A 21,128-nucleotide genomic window follows, 5' to 3' on the forward strand; every position below is an offset into this window, starting at 1 on the left:
TGGCAGCTTCGGTGAATCCAATATTATGCAGAAAACTGCTTTTACAACAGAGTTGGATAATTCAAGTGGCCTTAATGTAGCCTAGTATCCATAAATATAGCAGTTTCGTAGTTTTAACACATTCTAGTTCAGTGGTCAAATGGAAATTCTATGGCTTTGAAATACTGTAGTTCCGAATTCCAGTGCCACTTATTCGAAGATGGCGAATCTGTACTCCTGTGCTGTTTGTTTCCCATTACAGGGAAGTATTCCTGGGCAGTATTCATATAATTAGGCTCTGAATTTGGCACACTATAGAGCAATACTTACTTGGTCATTTTGAGCGCTTCATATACTAAAATGTAGTATTCTCGTGGTCATACTTTCGATTTGGCATGTTAAAGTTTAGGATTTGGGTTTGGAATTCTAGTGCAATAGTAATACTATAATATTCCAGGCTGGAGTGTAATATTTTTGTGGTAATGCTCTTCGTCTGTAATCCTATAATGCCATGTCCCTGGAGTAATTCCTTGGGTTAAATAATCAAGTATTTATAGGGTAGTGCCGTGGTTTTGGCACACTGTTATCCAGTATTTCTTAGGTAAAGCTATGGGTTTGGAACACTGTGGCGCAGTAGACGCATGGCAATGCCATGAGTTTAGCTCTCTAGTGCATTATTACTATGGGAATGGTATGGGTCTGTCCAAGTGTGCTTGCTATTCGTGTGGTAATGCTGCGTTTCTGCTACATTAAATTGTCTGACATTTGACAGATTCCTTCCCAGATTCACTGGATTTTTAGAGGCATCCCTTTCTCAGGAAACTTGCCAATGTCCCCTAGACCAGCCAGACATAGACTTCTCCTGTTAGCTAATGAAATCTGACCAGTAATGTGTGTCACGAGAGACTCCTCGGCCCTGTGAGTCACCCATAGGAACTGCCGCACGTGACTAACTAATGTAGTAACTAAATTTGGAAATTCATTGAATCATGGATGCCCTGGGGACAGAGGGGTGCTTGCACTCGTTTCCCTTCCACTTCTCATAAATTCCCGGCAGTCCGTGTTTTCAGTGCAGAAGAGGAGTGACCGCTAACCTCAGGCCTTTCAAGCTCTGTTTTTTCTACAGAGTCCCTTGGTAGAAGGAGAATTTCTGCGGCATTACACCAGTTAAGGGTTTGAAGTTTGCAGTCTCAAATTAAGGGTTGTGGGCATCAGGCCCTGCTTAAGAACTCAAGCAAAATCACTACTAATACTATATCATGTCAAGAGGACACAATATTTGTCGAAGCATAAACAATTTCACCCAGAGGACAAGGAAGGTTACAACCATCATCCCTTTTTTTTAGGTCTCGCGCCTAAAGCACTGCTCGCCCAGTGCAAGACTTCTTGTAGGGGGTATTAAAACTAAGGTAGGAATCGCACACACACAAGCGTGTGCTTTTCCTTTTGGCCCACGTTATTAGCCTTTGCGTGCGTCTTTTTAATAAAGACAGCACGCCTATCTGCAGGTCCGACACTCTCTCAAATCCAACATCCCACCGGGGACACCACTCCCGGAATCCTCCCCTCTAGAGGACAGATTACTAGACGGTCACTTGCCGGAGAGGGCGATATCCCTCACCTACAAAAAACTCGTACACCACTCCCCGGATCCAATGGGGCCCCTCAGGGGGAGATGGGAGGCGGATGGCCTTGAAATTGACGAGGAGGAGTGGAGGGAAGCACTCTCCTCCCCTAAGGAAGTGGCGATTTCGGCAAAACTGCACCTGATGCAACTTAAAATACTACACCGGGCGTATGTCTCAGTCACCAGACTGGAATTGATGGGGAGGAGCGTGGATGGGCTCTGCCGGAGGCGGTGTGGAGACAGGGGGACATTTCTTCATATATTATGGGAATGCCCACGGGTTCAAGCATACTGGGCAAAGATACATGACTGTATAAGTGAGGTGTGGGGAATTCGGTTGCGGCCCGAAGCTAAACGATGCCTCTTAAATATTTGGGAGCCCACGGACCTGCCAGTAAGGGGCAAAAAGTGGGCAACACTGGGGCTTGCAGTGGCAAAACGTAACATTGCCCGCCTGTGGGGGGCGGAGGCACCACCACGGCTTGGAGCATGGAAAAAGGACATGGACTGGTGCATGCTGCAGGAAAAGACAGTATATGTCTCGAGAGGCTGCCCAAAGAGTTGGGTGATGATATGGTCTCCCTGGAATGCTTACCTAGGCAATATCTGTGAGCCCCCAATCTCCTCGCCCCTTGAAGAACTGTTGCCCCAATGAAGTGTGAACGTGAACCTGCTTACTCTTGCGCCTCTGTAAGATACTGCATTACAGATTTGTCAAATGATCTATGGTGTACCACTGTAATCCTGATGACCTACAAATGTGAAAGTGACCGTTCTGTTCAACGTTTGTTAATAAAAATAATAAAAAAAAATAAATAAAGACAGCACGCAATTGGCCAAAGGCGGGCGCATTGCTCCGCTCATGGCCTATTGGTGTCTATTACGCGCACCGCTGCCATGTGGTTTAAATTATCGTGCCCAGACACGGGTGCGATAATTGAAACCACATGTCTCGCTGCGGCGTGTGCGCACCACTCGCGGGCTTGTTTGTTTTCAATAGCGATCGCGTTCACTTTCGCGATCGCTTTCACTGCCGCCTGTCTACTCCGCCATCACTGGGCCATTCTACTTGTGTTGGAGCAGAGAAGGTTGTACTTGGGTTGAATGCATCGGAAGATGAGGAAATGAATGAACGCCACGACGTGGGGGCTGCAGGTAATGTGAAGTCCAAATATTTTACCCTTAGATATGTTCGGTGGGACTCATTGGGCTTACATTTATTCTAGTTAAAAAACAAAGCGTGTGAGGAAGTTGGGTTACAGTGACGAATGAACCGCAACACTGCATTTTGCAGTAGTGTAATGCAAACTCCGTAACTGGTTAGCGCATTAAATGTAGGGGATGGTGGGACTTCAGTTGTGCAGATCTGAGAAGGGTTCTAGTCGGCCAGCGCCTCTGTGCTGCTGATTAGGGTGGAGGAAAGTGCATGCGATGTCAGTAGTCCATCTCGGGGATTTGGGTGCGTGTGCACACACGATTAATAGTGCACTTGAATCCAGTAAATTGTTTCAGAATATTGAATACCGTGAAAATATGATCCCAATTCTGCTGTGTTTGTCAGCGATGTATGGAATTCTTAAATTCATCTCAACGTGGGCCGTGTTACAATCTATTATATAAGCTTGCCTACTCTATACCATGGCCGAATGGGGCAGACCATATGCATCTCATTCTTGGCCTCACCCCATCATTGAAAATACAGGCCGAGTTGCTAGGCCACACCTCTACTGAATCGGAAGCAACCCCAGGCTGGTTTAGACCTTGTTTGTCCTTTCAGAGGGTATTGTTAGGGCCATTGTACACTGCCGGTGCCACTGTATGATGACACACCGTTTCAAATATCGCAATTTACACTGTACAGTGATTGTCATAGCTCATATTATGCCACAAGTGTTTCATGTTTATGGCGTGCCGCTTCCGATATCGCATTTGATGCTCCACATTGATTGCCAGAGCTCAAGCTGTGCCATTGTTCCTTTACGGTTTGCAAAACAGTATTGACTTATGTCTGTTGCATTAAAATGTTGCAACCAGAGGATCTGAGCGTCATTAAAGACATTGCTGATGTGAAGCTTTGGAAATATACACAGCATTTTGGTGATCGAACAAAAATTTAGCTTAATTGTGTATCTTATAGTTGCTGAGCACAGTACCGCAACGCGGTATACGCAACGCCAATAGCTAAAATATTTATTAATGCGAGACCTATTGCATTGCAAATGCTTGTTTCTACAGGGGTCTCTTTCATCAGCAATACACAAAGAAAGCAAACATTGAAAAAGACAATACGTCTGTCATTAGCAAGGTAGAGCCATAGTTTCTTTTTAAAACCTTTTTTGGAAGCATATGCCTTCAAAATACAAAATAAAACTTGCTGCTTCCTAAATGCAGCAGGCATATATATGCTTGCAAAAAAAAAAAAAAGTAACAATTGCAGGTAATGTGAATAGAGTGGTACACGGGTTTCCTAGCAGGCATGTGTACTTGGCACAGAAACCTTTTTTAGTTTTAGTGCTCATCACCGGAAAATGATTGTTACTGGTGGAAACAATATATACTATTCGCTTTGAATCACTGCAACCTAAAGAAAATGTACAAACATGCAAGGATTACTAGAAAAAATGAAAACAGTATAAACAATGGAAATGAAAAGTAAAGAACAATATTGGACCACCAGTCCTAGCACCAAAGAATGATTCATTTTAGACGGATGTGCTCAAGTGATCATTCCAAATGACGTCACTCACATTGCAAGGCAGCCAATGGCTGAAGAGGGATGATCCATTGCACATTGCTATATGCTGTGGCGAATTAAATGTGGACACATTGTTAGGAGGCCTAGGGAACAGAGAAGTTAATGGGCTCATATTGCGTCAATTAGAGTTTTTTTAATACCGTGGTGTCCTGGGGCTCAACCTCACTTTTGAGCCCACCACTGAGCACCAAGCCCACCTCTTTAGCACTTGAAATTTAGGGTTAGCTTACTCACGGAGGTGGTCTGAGGTCAGAGACTCAGAACTCAATAAATCAGCAATGCAAGTCAATAACTCAATGGCCAACCTTTAAATTTGTTGTTAAAAAAGAAATAATTTTTTCACAACACATGTAACGCAAAACCACTCATAATTTTACAGACAGTAGCACATTATATTGGGGATACTGATAACTTTCAGCAGATACTGAAGTAACAGTTTGGCCTATTGATGTGGTGCAGGCTTCCGTATTTCCTGTATTTTGCGTATGGTAGTTTGGAACCAGTACTTGAGGCCTCGCATTCAAGGACTGGAATCTGGGTAGTTTTTAGAGAAGGTTGCCCTGATCATGGACCCGTCTTTCATGAGGTTCCCTCCCTGTAACTGAGGACATAATGTGTCCCCTACTGTACTCTCCCGGGTTTGCACGATGCTTTGGCGTTGTTTTGTTATTTCATTGGAGGTGCATGGAGCGCCTACATTCTTATGCGAGTCACCACCACTCTACGCTGTGTGTGTTACAGCTTGAGGAGCAGTGCTCTCGTTCCAGCTCTGCTCACTGGTGCCCAAAGCAGCAACAATGGTGTGGTGTACCAGGTAAGTGGGGTTAACGCTAGCACCACGTGACAAGGCTGCAGTGGAGTTGCAGTGCTCGTCGCTTTTTGGATCTTGTGGCTTTGATTCGTCCTCGAGCCCACACACATAGATGTCCACACCTGGTTGCAATGGTGGGTACCTAGCTGTTGGTTCAAGCCCCCCTTCGAGTTAGTTCTCTTCTAGCACTCTTGGTTTGTCTTTCATGGAGATTGTGGTCTCGTCTCAGAGTCACATGGTGTCTTACTGCTCGGTTTTGCAAATAAACTCAACTGAACACAAATTCCTCAGTACCCTCCTTCCACATAGGGCACACAGTCTTGCTCCCTCTGCGGGGTCACTTTGGGATCCCTGGGCAGCTACCTTGCAGAGCGATGCAAGTCCTTCCTAGGTCCTGCAGTTGATGTTGATTCGTCCCACTTCAGCTTCCTCACAGGCCCTCTTCAGAGCTATATGTTCCTCAAGCCAGGACACCTCCAATGCAAGTTCTGAGCAGTCGGCTTTCTCCCTCGAAGCAGGGTCCACGCACCTCCTCTTGACAGTCTTTGTTCAATTTTAAGTTCCCAGGTTTCTCTCTGTTCCCAAACCTAGCATGGAGAGATGGTGGTATATACCCCAAACCTGGGGTACGGAGATTGTGGACTCTGGATTTCTGGTGAAGAAATCTAGGCACATTGGTTTGAAGTTTGTGCCCCATTTTATATTAAAAGTGCATGAATACATTGTGAATTCCAAAGGGAAGCAGTTCCGCTTAACTACCTATTAACTTGTTGGCGTAGCCAGGATGAGCCAGGAATTTCATGGGAAACTCATTACGTTAGAAGGGGGCCTCTGGCCCCTCTCCTCCGCCTACAATGGTCTGACCCACCAGAAAGGATTCCGGGAATATCCTGAAGGAGCCCTGAAATTCTCTTCTGCTGCCTGTGCTCTTCCCAACCATCCATCTTAGGTACTACTTGGAAGTACCAAACACAGAATGGATTCCTGTGCGGCTATGGCCATGTGTGTCACCTATACTCCATACATCAGTCTTCTACACAGGCAGTATGTACACACATTCAACATCCATAGACTAAATAGGTGGGCTAAAGAACCGATAGCAAGGGACAGGGGGACTAATTTAAAACGGTGGAAGAGGCCAGTAGGCAGTTCTCCTGGCACAAATAGGTAAAATGGCCTGCCTTGCCGCTATAACGCATACTGCAGCCTCCGCTGTCAGTGCCCTACAGCCTGACATGCTGCTAGCAGCAATGACGGTATGAAGCATGCACATGGAGTGCCCCTAGAGAGCCTGTCTCTTTTGTCTGAATCTGTGTCACAAAAATGCCCCCAGTGAACATGCATGATTGTCGTATGTGCTGGGGTGGGGGTCAGAAATCTACAGCTTGCAATGAGGAACTTTAGTCAATGAGATATGCTGCCCTGAGCTAAACATAGGATCTTACTCCATCCCAACATGGTAGCAAAATTTGAATGACATTTGAGTACACCAATAGAGATGGCTGGCCCAAAGCCCCTCTATGTATGTATATATTTTCAATTTACGCATTTATGTTTTTTACATGAGTCTGGCGCGACATCTACAACAGTTTCTAGGTCCTATCTAATGAAGGGGTAGGTATACCGGCAAGTAAATTCTGGGCCTTCCAGGGAACTATTCCAAGGAGCCCTGCATGGGCAGATTGTCTAATAGTCTTACTCAAACCTGAAGCAACCTCTCCTGTGCTCACAGGAACTTTAGATGTAAACTAGAACATGAATCGGTTATGAGAGCCAATCTGCACTGAGCATGATTATGAATTTTCTGTTAACGCTGTTTATGTTTCGACAATCTTAGGTCTGGTTCAGCAACCGTAGAGCAAGATGGCGCAAGCAGGCAGGAGCGAATCAACTGGCAGCTTTCAATCATCTGCTGCCTGGAGGCTTTCCACCAACAGGAATGCCCAGCCTTCCACCCTACCAGCTTCCAGACACTGGCTATGCAAGCGCCCTATCACAAGGTGAGCACTCATGGGACTTGGGACAGTCGCCTCTCTGGTACTGTTGCTGTTCTCTATGTACAATCTGGGACAATCCAGGATCCGTCCTCTTTCCAGTGATATCTGAGTATACAGCTCAGGATTACCCGACCCTTCTCCCAGTGCTCTCTGTGTACACTCCAGGAGGCCTCCATCGTATCCTCTTGATTCTGATTCCTTCTACGTACATTCCAGGAACCCCTTCTCCCCGAGCCTGTGCTGACATGCTCCTGTGGGCTGATTTAGAGTCTGCTCAACGGGTACTCCACCACAAAAGGAACAAATATCCTCTCCGCCATATTACAAGTGCAATATATCAGAATGCACTTGTAATAAGGTGGATGGGATGGATGGTCACATTTGTGATGGATACCCGTCTGGCAGCCTCTATACCAGGCCCTAAGTACAATCTAGTACACCATTGCTTGCTTCTATAGATTCTCTCTACGTAGATAGATATGTAGGTTCAATGTCCCACAACCTGAAAAGAGTCCATCCACAGGGGATACACCCCACAGCCTGAAGACCTTCGATTCATGGGTATAAGTCCCACAGCCTGAAAAGCGCCCATTCCTAGGGTGATTTGTCCCACAGCCTGAAGAGTGTCCATCCATAAGGTGAAATGTTCCACGGCCTGAAGATTGTCCATCTATAAGGTCATATGTCCCACGGCCTGAAGATTGTCCATCTATAAGGTGATATGTCCCACAGCCTGAAGAGTGTCCATCCATAAGGTGAAATGCCCCACAGCCTGAAGAGTGTCCATCCATAAGGTGAAACGTTCCATAGCCTTCGGTTCTATAGTGTGAAGAGCGTCCATTGTTAGTCATATGCCGTGCAGCCTGAAGAGCGCTCCTCCATAGAGTTCTGCATCCTGTACACAGCCAAATCTCACAGCTGCTGAAGAGCTTCCCTCCCCCTGTTCTATACTGACCGTGCATGTCCCAGCCAGTGAAGAGTTTCTGACACAGTGACGTCTGTAGAAGAACTTCAGTAGCAGGACTATTGTTCCCACAGGCAGAAGATGTTTCACCTTAGGGCCTATGGATGGATGCTCCTTATCCCCAGGGGCACAGGCGTCCCACAGGCCGAAGCCTAAGCGTTGCTGGCCCCAGCCGCACGTGCTTCGGACCTTCTTTGCTTGCATGCTGTTTTATCTCAGGACACGCTGGTGGGTTGTGAACATGTATGAAGGCCACGCTGAGGTCTTATTCTCCTGCGCCATCATTCCTTTCAGATGGAGGGAGCACAGTGCACAGACCCCAGCCGCTGCCGCCGTCCTCCATGCACCAGGGAGGCCTGTCCGCTGCCGAAGCCAGCTCGGCCTACGGATCCCGACACGGCTTCTCCAGCTACTCCGACAGCTTCATGAACCCCGGCGGGCCGAGCAACCACATGAACCCCGTCAGCAACGGGCTGTCCCCGCAGGTACGGGCACTGTGGGGGAGGGAGGGGGTTCTCAGAAGTGTCTCTTCACGTGCACAGATGTCGCTGTGTGTACGGTCTGTATCCGTGGTATGGGTTTGCATTCTTTACTGTGGGCACTCAGTGTTGTAGGCTTTGAGCTTGCATTCTTCATGGTGGTGAGTGAGTGAATGAACTCGCCAACACATGGCAATTATGCGGTGTATCATCAATTGACCGCCTCTTGGCACATATGAGAATCGCCGGCTCACCAACCGAGCACGGGACTAAGAGTGAGCTTTGGTGGTTTGCTCTTGAAAGTTCTCTTCCAAGTCCAAGCCGTTGAATAATGTCAAGAGTTTGTCTCAGATGGAAAAAATAAGGGTGCAGATGGTCAGTATAATCGCTGAGGTCTATATAGATGGAGTATATATAAAAATAACCGTACAATATTTACAGCAGGGGTGGCCAAAGTAGATCCAGGAAGGCCAGATGTCCAGTATAACCACTGAAATTCATATTGATTCGCTATATGTAAAAATAATTGTACCGTATTTAAGATGGGGATCCAACGTAGGCCCAGGAAAACCAGATGATCAATATAATCCCTGAGCTTTATATCGATTCACTATAAAAAATAAAGGTACAACATTTAAGACAGGGATGTCCATCATAGGTGCAGGAGGGCCATGTGTACAGTATAACACCTTCATATAGATTCAATATATATAGGAAGAACGGTACAGTATTTGAGATGGTGATCCAACGTAGGTCTAGGAAAGCTAGATGTTCAGTATGACCACTAAATTATTTATAGATTAACTATATGTATAGATAATGGTATAGAATTTAAAACAGAGGTGCCAACTTAGTTCTAAAAGGGCCGTATCCATGACTGATTTCAGTACAACCACGGAGTTCCATAAAGATTTAATTATGTTAATGCTATGTTACAGTAGGTACGGAAGGGGTGTCCAATGTGGGTCCAGGAGGGCCAGATCCCTACCAGATGTTCCATATAGCCAGTGAGCTGAGCGCCATATAGATTCCTTGTTTGTGCATTTATCGTATGATGATATCCTGTAGCTCTTGCATGGAGCTGTCCTTCCTGGAGCTACAGTGGACACAGGAAGGAGCTGATGTGGGTTCTGTGAAAACACTGGCACATCAAAGCCTTCGATGGTGATTTAAAAGCCAAGGAGAGTCAATTGACATATCAACCACTGAGGTTCCGTAATTTATGTTTCGTGAATGGAGATCCACAACTACAGGGGTGATTTGGTTCCTTAAAGGAGTACATTTACGAAAGATTTGTGAGGGTCCTCGTATGACCACCTCACTCTGTCATAATGGACTCGGTCTCCAGTCCTGAACTTTTCACCTACTAATCTTTGTTTTCAGCCTTATTAAGGTGAGTAGCTCAATGGAGGCAAAACAAGAGTACACTACCCAGAACACATTAGGCTATCACACAAAAGTCCAGGACTGGAAACAGTGTTGTTATGATTTGGAGGGAGGTGGCCACCCTAGTGTGCACTCACATTATACAACACAAAGCAAAACGTAGTAACAATTTACCCTCTATAATATAATATAACAACAGCCCACGAGTGCAAGGCAAATTTGCGTTACGACGCCCAAGCTCCTGCACTGACGTTACTAAATTTAACCCACAGTGTTTTTTTAAGGCTGTTTCACAGGGTCTCTTTATAAAATTGCTAGTGACCAATTTGCAGCATTGCCATGTGTGGTTGGTGGCTCCAACAGCACCATGAACTGTTCGGGCTTCATGGGAAGCAGGGATCATTTCCTTTGGGGTGGCATAGTTGTGGGACATTTCCCGCTCCCAACCACAAGTCTGGTTGCAGAATTCCAGATTTTATAGAACCTCCTTGGGTACTGTGCTATGTCTCTTCGATCTAAAGCCCATTGCAAAATTGACTTTTGCTTCCTCCAATTCAAGCTGTGGATGCAAGGCTTTTAAAAAAAACATTTTTTTTAGCAATGGTGGCAGTTTATAAAATAGGGCTCGTGCTAGTCTGGGTTTCACAAACTCTTTCATGTGTGCAGAAATTACCAGGGTGTTTTCAGAAAAGCCTCCAAAATCTTGAAGTCTGTTATTTATATGTATAACAGGGGTGTGGAATTTAATAAAATATCTACTTGTCCATGGGGCAGGCTGCTTCATAAATCTACTTGTCCTGTAAAAAAAAATCCACTTGTCCTTTTGGTGCCACGTAGTGCGGGTACAAATTATGCCAACAATTGCATTATACAAGAGCTTTGATGATAGCCTCCCAATTATGGCAGTGCTCATGCTATATAGTAGGGTTCGAATTCTTGCAGTTCCCTTATTTTGCCACCTTTCCACAGGTCTACTTACTGGGTCCTGACGTAGCGGTAAGCTATAGATAGTTTCAAGATTGGAATGCCCTTTTGAGTCAGTGCAAACCTACTAACTTGCATGTTTTAGGGGTTTTCACCAGCTCTTCTCTAATCATTTCCCATACTGAGAAAGATTGGAAATTTACTCCTGACGAGCAGAAGTATAACTTCTTCCAGGTTGGGGAAAAAAGTATTTGGAGGAAAAGTGAACTTGTAAACGCTCAACAGATTTTCACATGAGCAAATCTACTCATGCATATTTGCTCGTGCTAAAATGGAGTTCCTAAATATTTTTAAGTACGATTTCCTAGCCTGCTGTAAATTCATGAAAGCCGTAAATCTGCACTAATGCAAGGACATATCCCATGGGTGTAGTTTTTGTGACTTCTTTAAGAATCATGCCCCTAATTAGTTCTGGTGATAACCAAGATGTTTTGTGTTTAATAAAATTCTATCTTTCTATCAGCTGGCTTCACAGTGAGTGACAGCATTCTGCCATTTCACAAGGACCATATCTGCACACAAAGTAGTTTTGTTCAGTGCCAGGAGCTACTGTGGCAGTGTGTGCTTTTTGAGACAAAAAATAATTGTGCTTATTGCCAGTGTTTGATATACTGGCGTGGGCCTGGCGGCTCCCACAACAATAACGTTTTGTAAAAAAACCCTGTAAAAAATAAGACCTTCATTGACCACCAATGTCAGACTTATTTCCTTTGTCAGTGCTTGTTTATTTTCATGTTTCCCATAATCTTGTTGAAGTTCGTTACGCTGATTTTCCTTTATGAATATTTTTTGAAAATAATAGCATGCATCAACACATTTTACTAAATGATGCTTCAAAGAAATGGTACCTAAAATTTCGCAAGAGTTTAGCAAAAGTTTTTTTGCCCATTTGCATTTTTTGTGAACATTTTATTTTGAAAGCAAAGAATCATCAGTTTTGCTTTCAAGCGTATGCAAATATTTGCATCTTTACAGTTAGCATTCTGGGAGCATTATACGTAGCCTCATATTGTTTAACTTTGCAAACGTGCATACATATTTATATTCCGGAACCACAGTCGGTAGTGCAGTCACAGCATTCCTTAGAGCGCTCACCCTAATAATAAAGGCTTTGCAATATTAACCCCCAAATACAAGTTAGAACAACACTTAATTCAGTTGATAAGCCTTGATGAAAGTTCTTTTACTCCAGTCAGGTGGTTGATCCTGATAAATATGACAGATCTTTAATATCTGCAAGATTTAGATCCACATTATGCATACTCGCCTTGTCAACCAGTGATCTTTCAGATGTCACATAGACTGCAATGGATCCTTTGGAGCCCAGTGCCCCAGGCTGTAGAACACCCTGGACTGAACCTGCGAGCTGACCCAAACCACCCATGGTTGAAAAGGAAGCTGAAAAAGAGAACCTTTCAATATTGGCCACAAGTCAGTTTTTATGCTGTAAAAGGTTGATTGAAGAGTATAAGCCAATATGTAAATCATTGATCAATCTCCAGAGGCCCTAATACGGAACCAAAGTTGACCTTTTATCTTTAAAGTGTCCAGTACTGTAAAGTAACCAAAAGGACGTTATTACTCTCACATAAATATGTCCAAGAGCTCTACAAAGTAAGCAAACGCTGGCTGATAGCACTTGGGTACAAGTCTTTTCCTCCATTTGATGTCTGAGTAAATCTCAGGAGAGGAAATTAAATCTTCTCCGCTAGTGACTGCAACTGTAAAATCTGGGAACCTATTTAGGTATTGCATCTTGTGCCCAACAATCTTCTGCACTCTGCATCTGAGTGCTGTAAATTGACAGAGACTGTAAAACTTGGAAATGACTGAGGTACTCTTTTCAGCAACCTGCTGCTAACACCCTGTCTCTGCTGGAGCGATACACATGGGTATACAGACTCCGAGAACACAAAAGCTGTATATAACATTTTAGGAGAAAGACATCGTAGCATACAAAAGTCTTTAAGCACGTGGTCAGATTGGAGCACAGGTGCATCTCCACAGTGCAAGTAGATGGTGATGAAAAATGGATAGCCTCAAATGCATTAGTGTTCCAGAATGCATAGACAGGTCTACTGTTGCTGGATGGGGATACATTCTCCCTATGGCTGTGGTGGGATGCTGGCACAGGGTTATTTGATCTCTTCTATGTAGACCCGATAATGCAGATGTTGCTAGTTCTGTTCCTGTGCTTGTCTGCACACTTTAATTCAGAATGAAGTGGGTGATTTTGAAACTCAAGGACCAATCGGTGAGATACAGATACCCGCCTTCTCCCTCCCTTTGGGCTCGTAGGAATATGAATTGGGGCAGACTGGTATCAGTCAGGCTCACTGCATCCCTCCACTCATTTGGCAGTAATACCTTTTTCGCCGTACACAAGCTTTCAGTAGCAAAGGCTTGAGCCTTGTGCGGGTTGAAAGACTGTGCTGTTTGTAGAAGTGCCTGCAAATTCATAGTGTGAGCAGAGCGGCAAGTCGATGTTCTTCCAAAATATTGAGTTTTTAGTATCGATCTGCACTTATGTCAACTACCCAATATGGACTTCAAACATGTCACGATTAAGTAGATGTAGAGTTTAGAATAGCACGTCTATACTTACCTGTACATTCCTACCTTGATGATATGCTGGTACCAGATATCTTTTAGCTGATATATCTGTTGGTCAATATCAATGACCTTGATATTTGGAAAGAATTGGAGAATGGTGGGCGAGAGACGGAGAACAGCCAGCTCCCTGGTAAGGTGCTCAATGCTGCGGCTGTGCACAGCATCCCAGGCTGTAGGAACTGGCTGTGCTACAAACATCGCTATGTGCCAAGGTCCATGGGCAATTACAGAGCAAAATGGAGACCCTACTGTCATCAAGAAGCTCTCTGTAGGGATCCACCGGGGGTCCCTGGGACTACCATTGCAACTGCGCTCCTGTACCGGGCCTACTTATGCGATGGTTGAGGTTTAAGCGGCGATTCACAACCTCAGCCTCTTAAGGAGAGTTCAAGAAATGTAGCACAGGGCCGTAGCCGGAGAAAATGTCCTCTGTTGTCAGGGAAAAGCCCTTATTATCACGCCCTGAAGTTCCCTTTGAATCATGCCATCTTCCATTCCTCCCGTACCCAAGGTCAGTCGCTTTGTTCAGATACACTAGCCTCACGTTCAGCTCGGCTTGCTGCCGTACCATGGCTGACGCCATCCTCCCGGGAGCCTGCACTGCTGGGCGGCTCGGTCGCCGTCGCTCTGCCGAGACGGATTCCGTCCTAAGGAGCGTTCCAAATGAGACGCGCCCGATTCGTGAGGGGGCGGTCTGCGAGGGGTGTTAAATAGCCAGAATTATGAAAAAACTGATGCAAATCACTGGTAAAGAGAAAATTATGTGCAATTACCGACCGATACTGGGCAGCTCTGCCCACCCCGTCCAACAAGATCTCATTAACAGGCAGAAAATAAGATTGAAATGGTGCGTAAAAGAGCTGAAAAATGAATTTGAATGCTGCATTTGTCCACAATTACCCCCGCGTTCACACATATTTTATTGCAGTTTTTTATTATTCTTAATCTCTCCATCCCTGAAAGCAGATTGGAGCCGTCGTGGCATTACAGCGGCTGAGGGAGGGGGTATTAAGGCTTCCCGCGTCCCTGAGAGAAAGCGGGCCTCGCGGTGTCTGGGAGGACGCTGTGCGGGACAAGGAGCCTTCTCCAGATTAGCCTGCACCGTGGAAGCGCATGCGCGGCGTGAGCGACATGCAGAGAAATCCAGCGCATCCCTTGCTTGCAAGACTTGGCTATTCTTACTGAGCCCTCACTCCCTTTCTTCGGTTTTTTGCTATCTTTGTTCTCTCTTTCGCTTCTTTTGACCTCTTTTTAAGACTTCTCTCTCTGTCATCATTCAATGTACCTCGTAATTTTGTCTGTTTCTTCTTTTGTATATTATTTCTCTCCTTTTAATCAATTTTCAATTCAATTCATTAATTTAAAAAATGGATAATTGGCACAGTTTCCTGATTCGTAAAGATTTCAGAAGCTTTACTCCTGATTCCTTGATCTTGTGATGTCATCACATGACAGCAAGTATTTTGTTGACATTGCCTTTGTTGCCAGTCTTGTGAAGTAAACTGACCTCATTGATAATCCTCCAGATCAGTTGGATATCAAAATATCGAATTTAAAAATACTGACTCACAACAACAAAAATGCAACATATTACCATGCACAGTATATCGAATTTAAAAATACTGACTCACAACAACAAAAATGCAAGATATTACCTTGCAGAGTATTGTCAAGGTAAGCATAGTTAGCGGAGTGCACAATTTCTAATCTAACTGCTAATTCACATCATTTTACATTGAAACTATTATGCAAGTCAATATCTTGTGACAGATATTGATGCAGGTCAATATTTTAAAGTCGATATTGTGGTACTTCACCCGCCATGTTAGATGGTCTAATGTCTCTGTGTAGTTTAGGTACATAGGCCCATGGTCGCTTTTCTGGTGGAGCCTCTATTGCACTACTTTCCAGGTCTATCTGTGCTTGTTTTCATTTTCAGTCTATGCCCGTGTTTTACAACCCTAGACTTGTCTGCCTGTTTCATCTTCCACCTGTAGCCCGTTCCCTGTGCTCGGTCAATGCTTGCCTAACTGTTGGATATTCACGTCAACCTGTGCCTCTGTCATTCGTCAGCCTGCAGTCCCTTGCCCTGGGCTTGGTCAGTATATTTGTAGGAGAGTCAGGTCTGGCTGTTCCCGTTAGACTTCAGCCGGTGTTTGCTGATCCTGTTGTAGGTCATTATGTGGGATTCCATGTTCTGTCCTTGAAGGCCTATTTACATCTCCATCTTTAGCTACAAAATCTGTACTTGGTCATCAATTGCGTTTGCCTGGAATTCCCAGGTCTATCTGTGCCTATTTCAGTCCTCAGCCCCTGGTCATTACCCTGGTCTTGGGATCCTAAAGACTATCCATATCGGCCTGGTTCTATCTCCATCCCACTCATCCTGTACTGGTCATTTATTGGATAAATCTGGATTATCTAGGTCTGTCTGTGCCTATTTTAATCTTAATTACTCCAGTCATTACTCTATCCACTGAACCTGCACATGGACATTAATTGGGTATGTTTTGGGATCCCTGTGTCTGCCTCAGCTTCTTTTCACCTTCAACCTGCGGTTGACCCCCTCTGTATTTGGAAATAATGTTTCTTCCTTTCAGATCTCTGGTTTGTCTGGGTCTGTTTCCACCGCATGCAAGTGCTTCCGGATCCTGGGCGCAGTTATTAGTTGCAGGTGTTCATGGTTCTTTATTTTGAGCAGATATTCTACCAGGGTGTAGCTTAGATGGAGCAGACCCTGTCATTTAATTTTCTGTGTGTTTTCGACGGGTTTGAGTGTCTTTGTTAAGCTTCTTTCGATCGTAAATACAATGTTTTTTTCTGTGTTGCTTTCATTTCTTTGGTGAGTGTCACCCGTAGACTTTAGTATAAAAAGGTTTTAAACTGTCAGGGAATTTGTTGTCTTGGCAGCTTGAGTTCGCAGTGCTTCGAACTATAAAGACTTCTGTTTTTCTTAAATATGGCCAGAATTCTGTGGGTTGATTCCCTATATTAAATAGTAATCGATGTTGCCCTAGCTCTGCCTGGCTTGTATTATTGAGCGTTTCTAGAGTAAGTGACATGTGCATCTTGTCTGTTGGCATTCTAGTGTCACACATGGTGCAATCTTGGGCACTTGACAGATTCCTGACTTAACTGCCGTAAGGAGTATAGTTTTAAAAGTTAGCTAGCATAGAGCTGCACAGGGTGTTTATGCCCTGCACTCTGCCCTTACAACACACAGTGTTCAATTCCTTGAAATGTGAAGATGTCCCTGCGTGATAGTTTCCGAAGTCCAGTGCTTAGAAGCAGAGGATTACTACACAGACTGCCTAGGTGACATCTCTTAGATGACCACCTAAAAATCACAACTTTTCTTAGGCTGTGTAGGAGAAGTAGATGCAGATTGGCAGCGATCGTGTTGATCCGATGGGAAACAGATTTAGGGATGACCGTAGGGTATCAGAAGCCACTCTCACACAGTGGAACAGAAGGAAGGTCACAAAAAATGTGGACCTACAATTGGGTCAACACCCACCTCCACGCCAACAGTCCTTGTCTCCATCTGGAGCTACATTGTAGTCCTGCAGCCACAGCCTGGGACCAGGGCCGGACTGGCCGTAGCGGGCACCGGGCAATCCCCCGGTGCGCCGCACGGGTGTGGGCCGGTTTAGGGCCCCTGGGGGCCGTTTTTGTTACAAGGCCGTTTTTGCAGCATAGCTGCAAAATCGGCCCTGTAACAAAATCGACCGAAAACCGGCCCTGGCAAAGAGATCGGCGGCACCCCAACCCCCCGCGAGGGGGCAGGGGGGCGGCCGAGCACTATGCCAGGGCCGGACTGGCCGTAGCGGGCACCGGGCAATCCCCCGGTGCACCGCACGGGTGTGGGCCGGTTTAGGGCCCCTGGGGGCCGTTTTTGTTACAAGGCCGTTTTTGCAGCATAGCTGCAAAATCGGCCCTGTAACAAAATCGACCGAAAACCGGCCCTGGCAAAGAGATCGGCGGCACCCCAACCCCCCGCGAGGGGGCAGGGGGGCGGCCGAGCACTATGCCAGGGCCGGTGCTCTGTAGTTTAGCCGGCACTAGCGTAGGCCTTGATCCACTGCCACACCATGTTCTGTGCAGGATTTCTGTGCACAGTGGGTGCTCCATGACAGAGATCATGTCACACTCACCCCCCCTCTCTGTACCAGGTCCTATGTCCAGTTCAGGGCCTCTGGCGAAAGCCATGTCCCCCTTGGAGCTCCATAATGTCTGCTCAAGTTTGAAAAGTTTGTGGTAGAGGCAACTTGGATATTATGCTCTGCTATGGACTCCTTCTACCAGTCGAAGGGCAAGCCTGAGCAGTTAGGGATATATACATATTGTACACATTTATTTCACCCGAGCACTGAAAAGATCGCACATAGACCCGCTCCGAATATAGGCAAGATATTCGTAGTTACTTCTAAGCATCAGGAATGCTTAGCAGGGTGGTAGATAACGGACTCTACAAGTGGTGCATGTTCTTGATTCCAGTCCATTACTGTAATATTTATTGGGAAGTACCTTAGCCCTCTGCTCTGTCCCTGCTGTGGTATTCTACCTGAATATTGTGTATTAAATATTATCCTAGCCATTATATTAACTAACAAAGAATTGTGACAGTAAGGATATATATGTAAGTTGTGGTTTGTTATTCTTAACTCCACATCTGTGCATGTTGCTGATATTTATACACACATCTTCCACTGGTGTGGCCTCTTGGCATTTGTGGGCTCTCACGGCTGCACTTATTCTGAGGTGAGAAGTACTGCACATATTTGGGCTTTGTGGAGTATGCATCAGCACATGACATATCTGGGCTTTCTGTTTGCATTGCTGCATACTTCTGGGCTGTCTTTGCATTACTAAGCGTATCTGGTGTGTCTGAGAGCGCATTGACTCACTCTAGGAGTCTCACAAACCAGTCACAAGGAGGAGATGTCGTTCGGTTAGTGCCTGTGGGTTAAAACATCTAGGATATACTGTACTTGCTGTTGCAGGTCCAGATGGTCGTACACAAGCTGCGCATTTGAATGGGGTGCACACCGAAGTGTATCGATATGGTGTTGAGTGACACGGTGTAAGTTCAACTACTTTCATGTTGTGATGGGTGTTTATAGGCAGCAGGGTTCAGGACAGGACACCGTCGGGATGGTTGGTATGCTCGTACTGTTGCCAGTAGAGTGGTTCTGTGATGTGCAGGTTAGAGACAAAATCAGAGTGTAAGCAGAAGTCAGGGTGCACGTTTTAGTAGGTGCAGAAGAGTAGATTGGCTAGTATGTGGAAATGGACAATGAATAAAGTGTGATCCTTTCCATAAAGTGGGCCACCAGAAGGGCCATTGTGAATCAGTAGGAACCCTAAGAGGGCTGCTGTGGTTTGTTAGTAATGCGAATCCTGGTTACCACTGGGAGGACTGCTATGAACCAGGCTGATATAGATGGCTGCTGTAAGCAAGATGGAGTTTCACTGTGACACAATGGAGTGGGAGCTGAAAAGCTGTGACCACTATAACTGCTGCACTGTGTGCCTTTCTTTCTGGTAGAAGGTAAGATCCAGCACGTTTTCTGCCTTTCTCACATTATTCAGTAACCAGAAGCTCTGTCCGCTGATAAACCCAAATAGACACCATACCTACAACTGCGAGGGTCTCGACCATCATAATTGCACTGATTTTTAATTTCCTTTGACTGTGAGTCTTCTCACAAGATGAAATATATGGCAAACGTGATGCTTTCCCATGGTATAATATTGTCCCGCTGACTTACTTTGAGTGCCAAGGAATAGCACTGGCTGTGTTGTGAACTATGGTTCTGGTAACAAGTTTGGATGACCAACTCTTTTGGCACATAACTTTGGAACAGTTGGGAGAGGGTGAGTTGGGCAGAACATTGCAGTTTTTTGCTAAGTGCTTAATTGTAACTGGTTCCCACGTAATGCCAGCATAAATAAATATGAATGCTGGACCACAATTTTTATTTTATAATAGAAATCTCTCTTTTGGAACACAACTGAATGAGCTTACTTCTATGGAGCTTTGGCCTATCTTGCATTTGAGTACCCTACATTTTGTAGCCCTACAATTTGAGGCACCCGAGATTGATCAAGAACACGCCCAAATTACATATCATCAAATTTAAAGGGATTTTCAAAGGAATAGATAGCCTTCAGAGTAACAGAAATTGGATCTAGAGTAAAAGGTACAAAAAGCTGAACTCGCACATGCAGACATAATGCTGAGAAATATATTGAATAAATAGAATGGAAGAAACTGGAATTGCTGCTGCCCAGGCAAGCATGGGCGTTATTTAGGGACCGTCAGGGGTTGCAGGGGTGGGTGTGTGTGTGTGTGTACATACACAGGCAGTGCACCTTTGTGACACCTAGCCTCAGATGTAGCAAAATCAGTACCAGGAACAAAGAGGTAGCTTTTCCTCATATATCTGGGGCACTGCTCTTCGTTTTCTGTCATTTTGTTTTTTATTAAACTAATGGTGAAGAATATTACATTATTCACTATTAGTATAATAAAAATGGAGTACACTTAGCTGGAATATGACATTACCTGGCAGCTGAGGTAAGTGAAAACATTCTTCTAAATATATGTTGTGTGTGTACTTGCATATGAATGTGTTTATGAGAGAGAGAGAGAGAGAGAGAGAGTGAATGTGCATGTATGTGTAAGCATGTGTGTGAATTGAAGTGAAGGTCAAAGGGCGGGTGATGTCACTTTCCTACTCCAGGCATTTTCTTGAATGGACATCCATGCAGGCAAGTGCAGGAAAGGTCAATCCTTGGGCAAATATTGGTTCACAGCGTTCCCAAATCTGGGAAAGATATTTTCAGGAATTCATTGTAGATCTACTTGGGACTTGAATGGTTCTGTTAGCCCGGCTCCATTCTTTGCAGAAGAAGCTTGTTTTGGAGGAGAAGAAGCTAGTGTCTAGTAACCATATGATCTACATTAACTACAAGAGCTGTTCTCAGCGGCAGGTCAGGACATAGAGGTATTCTTTAATGCCTACAGTATCCATCAGTGTTCATTCAAGCACTAGCCCATCCAAAAGATGAAGTGTCTGGGCACTTCAGTTAAAAAATAAAAATAATGGGCGCCTTTATACTGCGGCTGGGGGTCTTGAATCTGGAGCCAGCAGGTTACTTATTCTACCATTGTCACAAGGGCCTCTGGTCTGCTGGCTGGGAAAGCCCAAAGTGACCTCTTTCTCTGGAGTGTAAGGATGACTAGGTAACAGCGGGGACAGCCACATGGATGGTGGAAATGTATCATTTTTAGGGTACAGCACCGACTACTGTACCCAGGGTTGATGCCCAACAGCCATGACTAGAAAGCCGAAGGCACCCCCTAGCAGCAATAGCTTGGCCCCAACACAGTATGCATTGTGAATGCTTTTGTGCACCTGAATCCTTTTTGAAGGACATTTGCTTGCAGATATACCTGCTCATCTCTAGGAATACCTACCATTCCATGCATGTGTGTGAAACATTTACACACACTCCTATAAACACAGA

General features: G+C 45.0%; 1 protein-coding gene across 3 annotated transcripts in view; it reads left to right on the forward strand.

The window, feature by feature from the left end:
• PAX7 (paired box 7) overlaps positions 1 to 21,128 on the forward strand; it is a 246,288-nt gene that overhangs the window by 167,148 nt on the left and 58,012 nt on the right. For all 3 annotated transcript variants that reach the window (XM_085609035.1, XM_085609037.1, XM_085609036.1), the window contains exons 6-7: positions 7,010 to 7,172; positions 8,428 to 8,618. In XM_085609035.1, coding sequence (XP_085465161.1) covers positions 7,010 to 7,172; positions 8,428 to 8,618 — 354 coding nt within the window. The remainder of the gene's footprint in view (positions 1 to 7,009; positions 7,173 to 8,427; positions 8,619 to 21,128) is intronic.

Source organism: Triturus cristatus, chromosome 1_2, assembly GCF_964204655.1.
Source record: "Triturus cristatus chromosome 1_2, aTriCri1.1, whole genome shotgun sequence".
Lineage (NCBI taxonomy): Eukaryota > Metazoa > Chordata > Amphibia > Caudata > Salamandridae > Triturus > Triturus cristatus.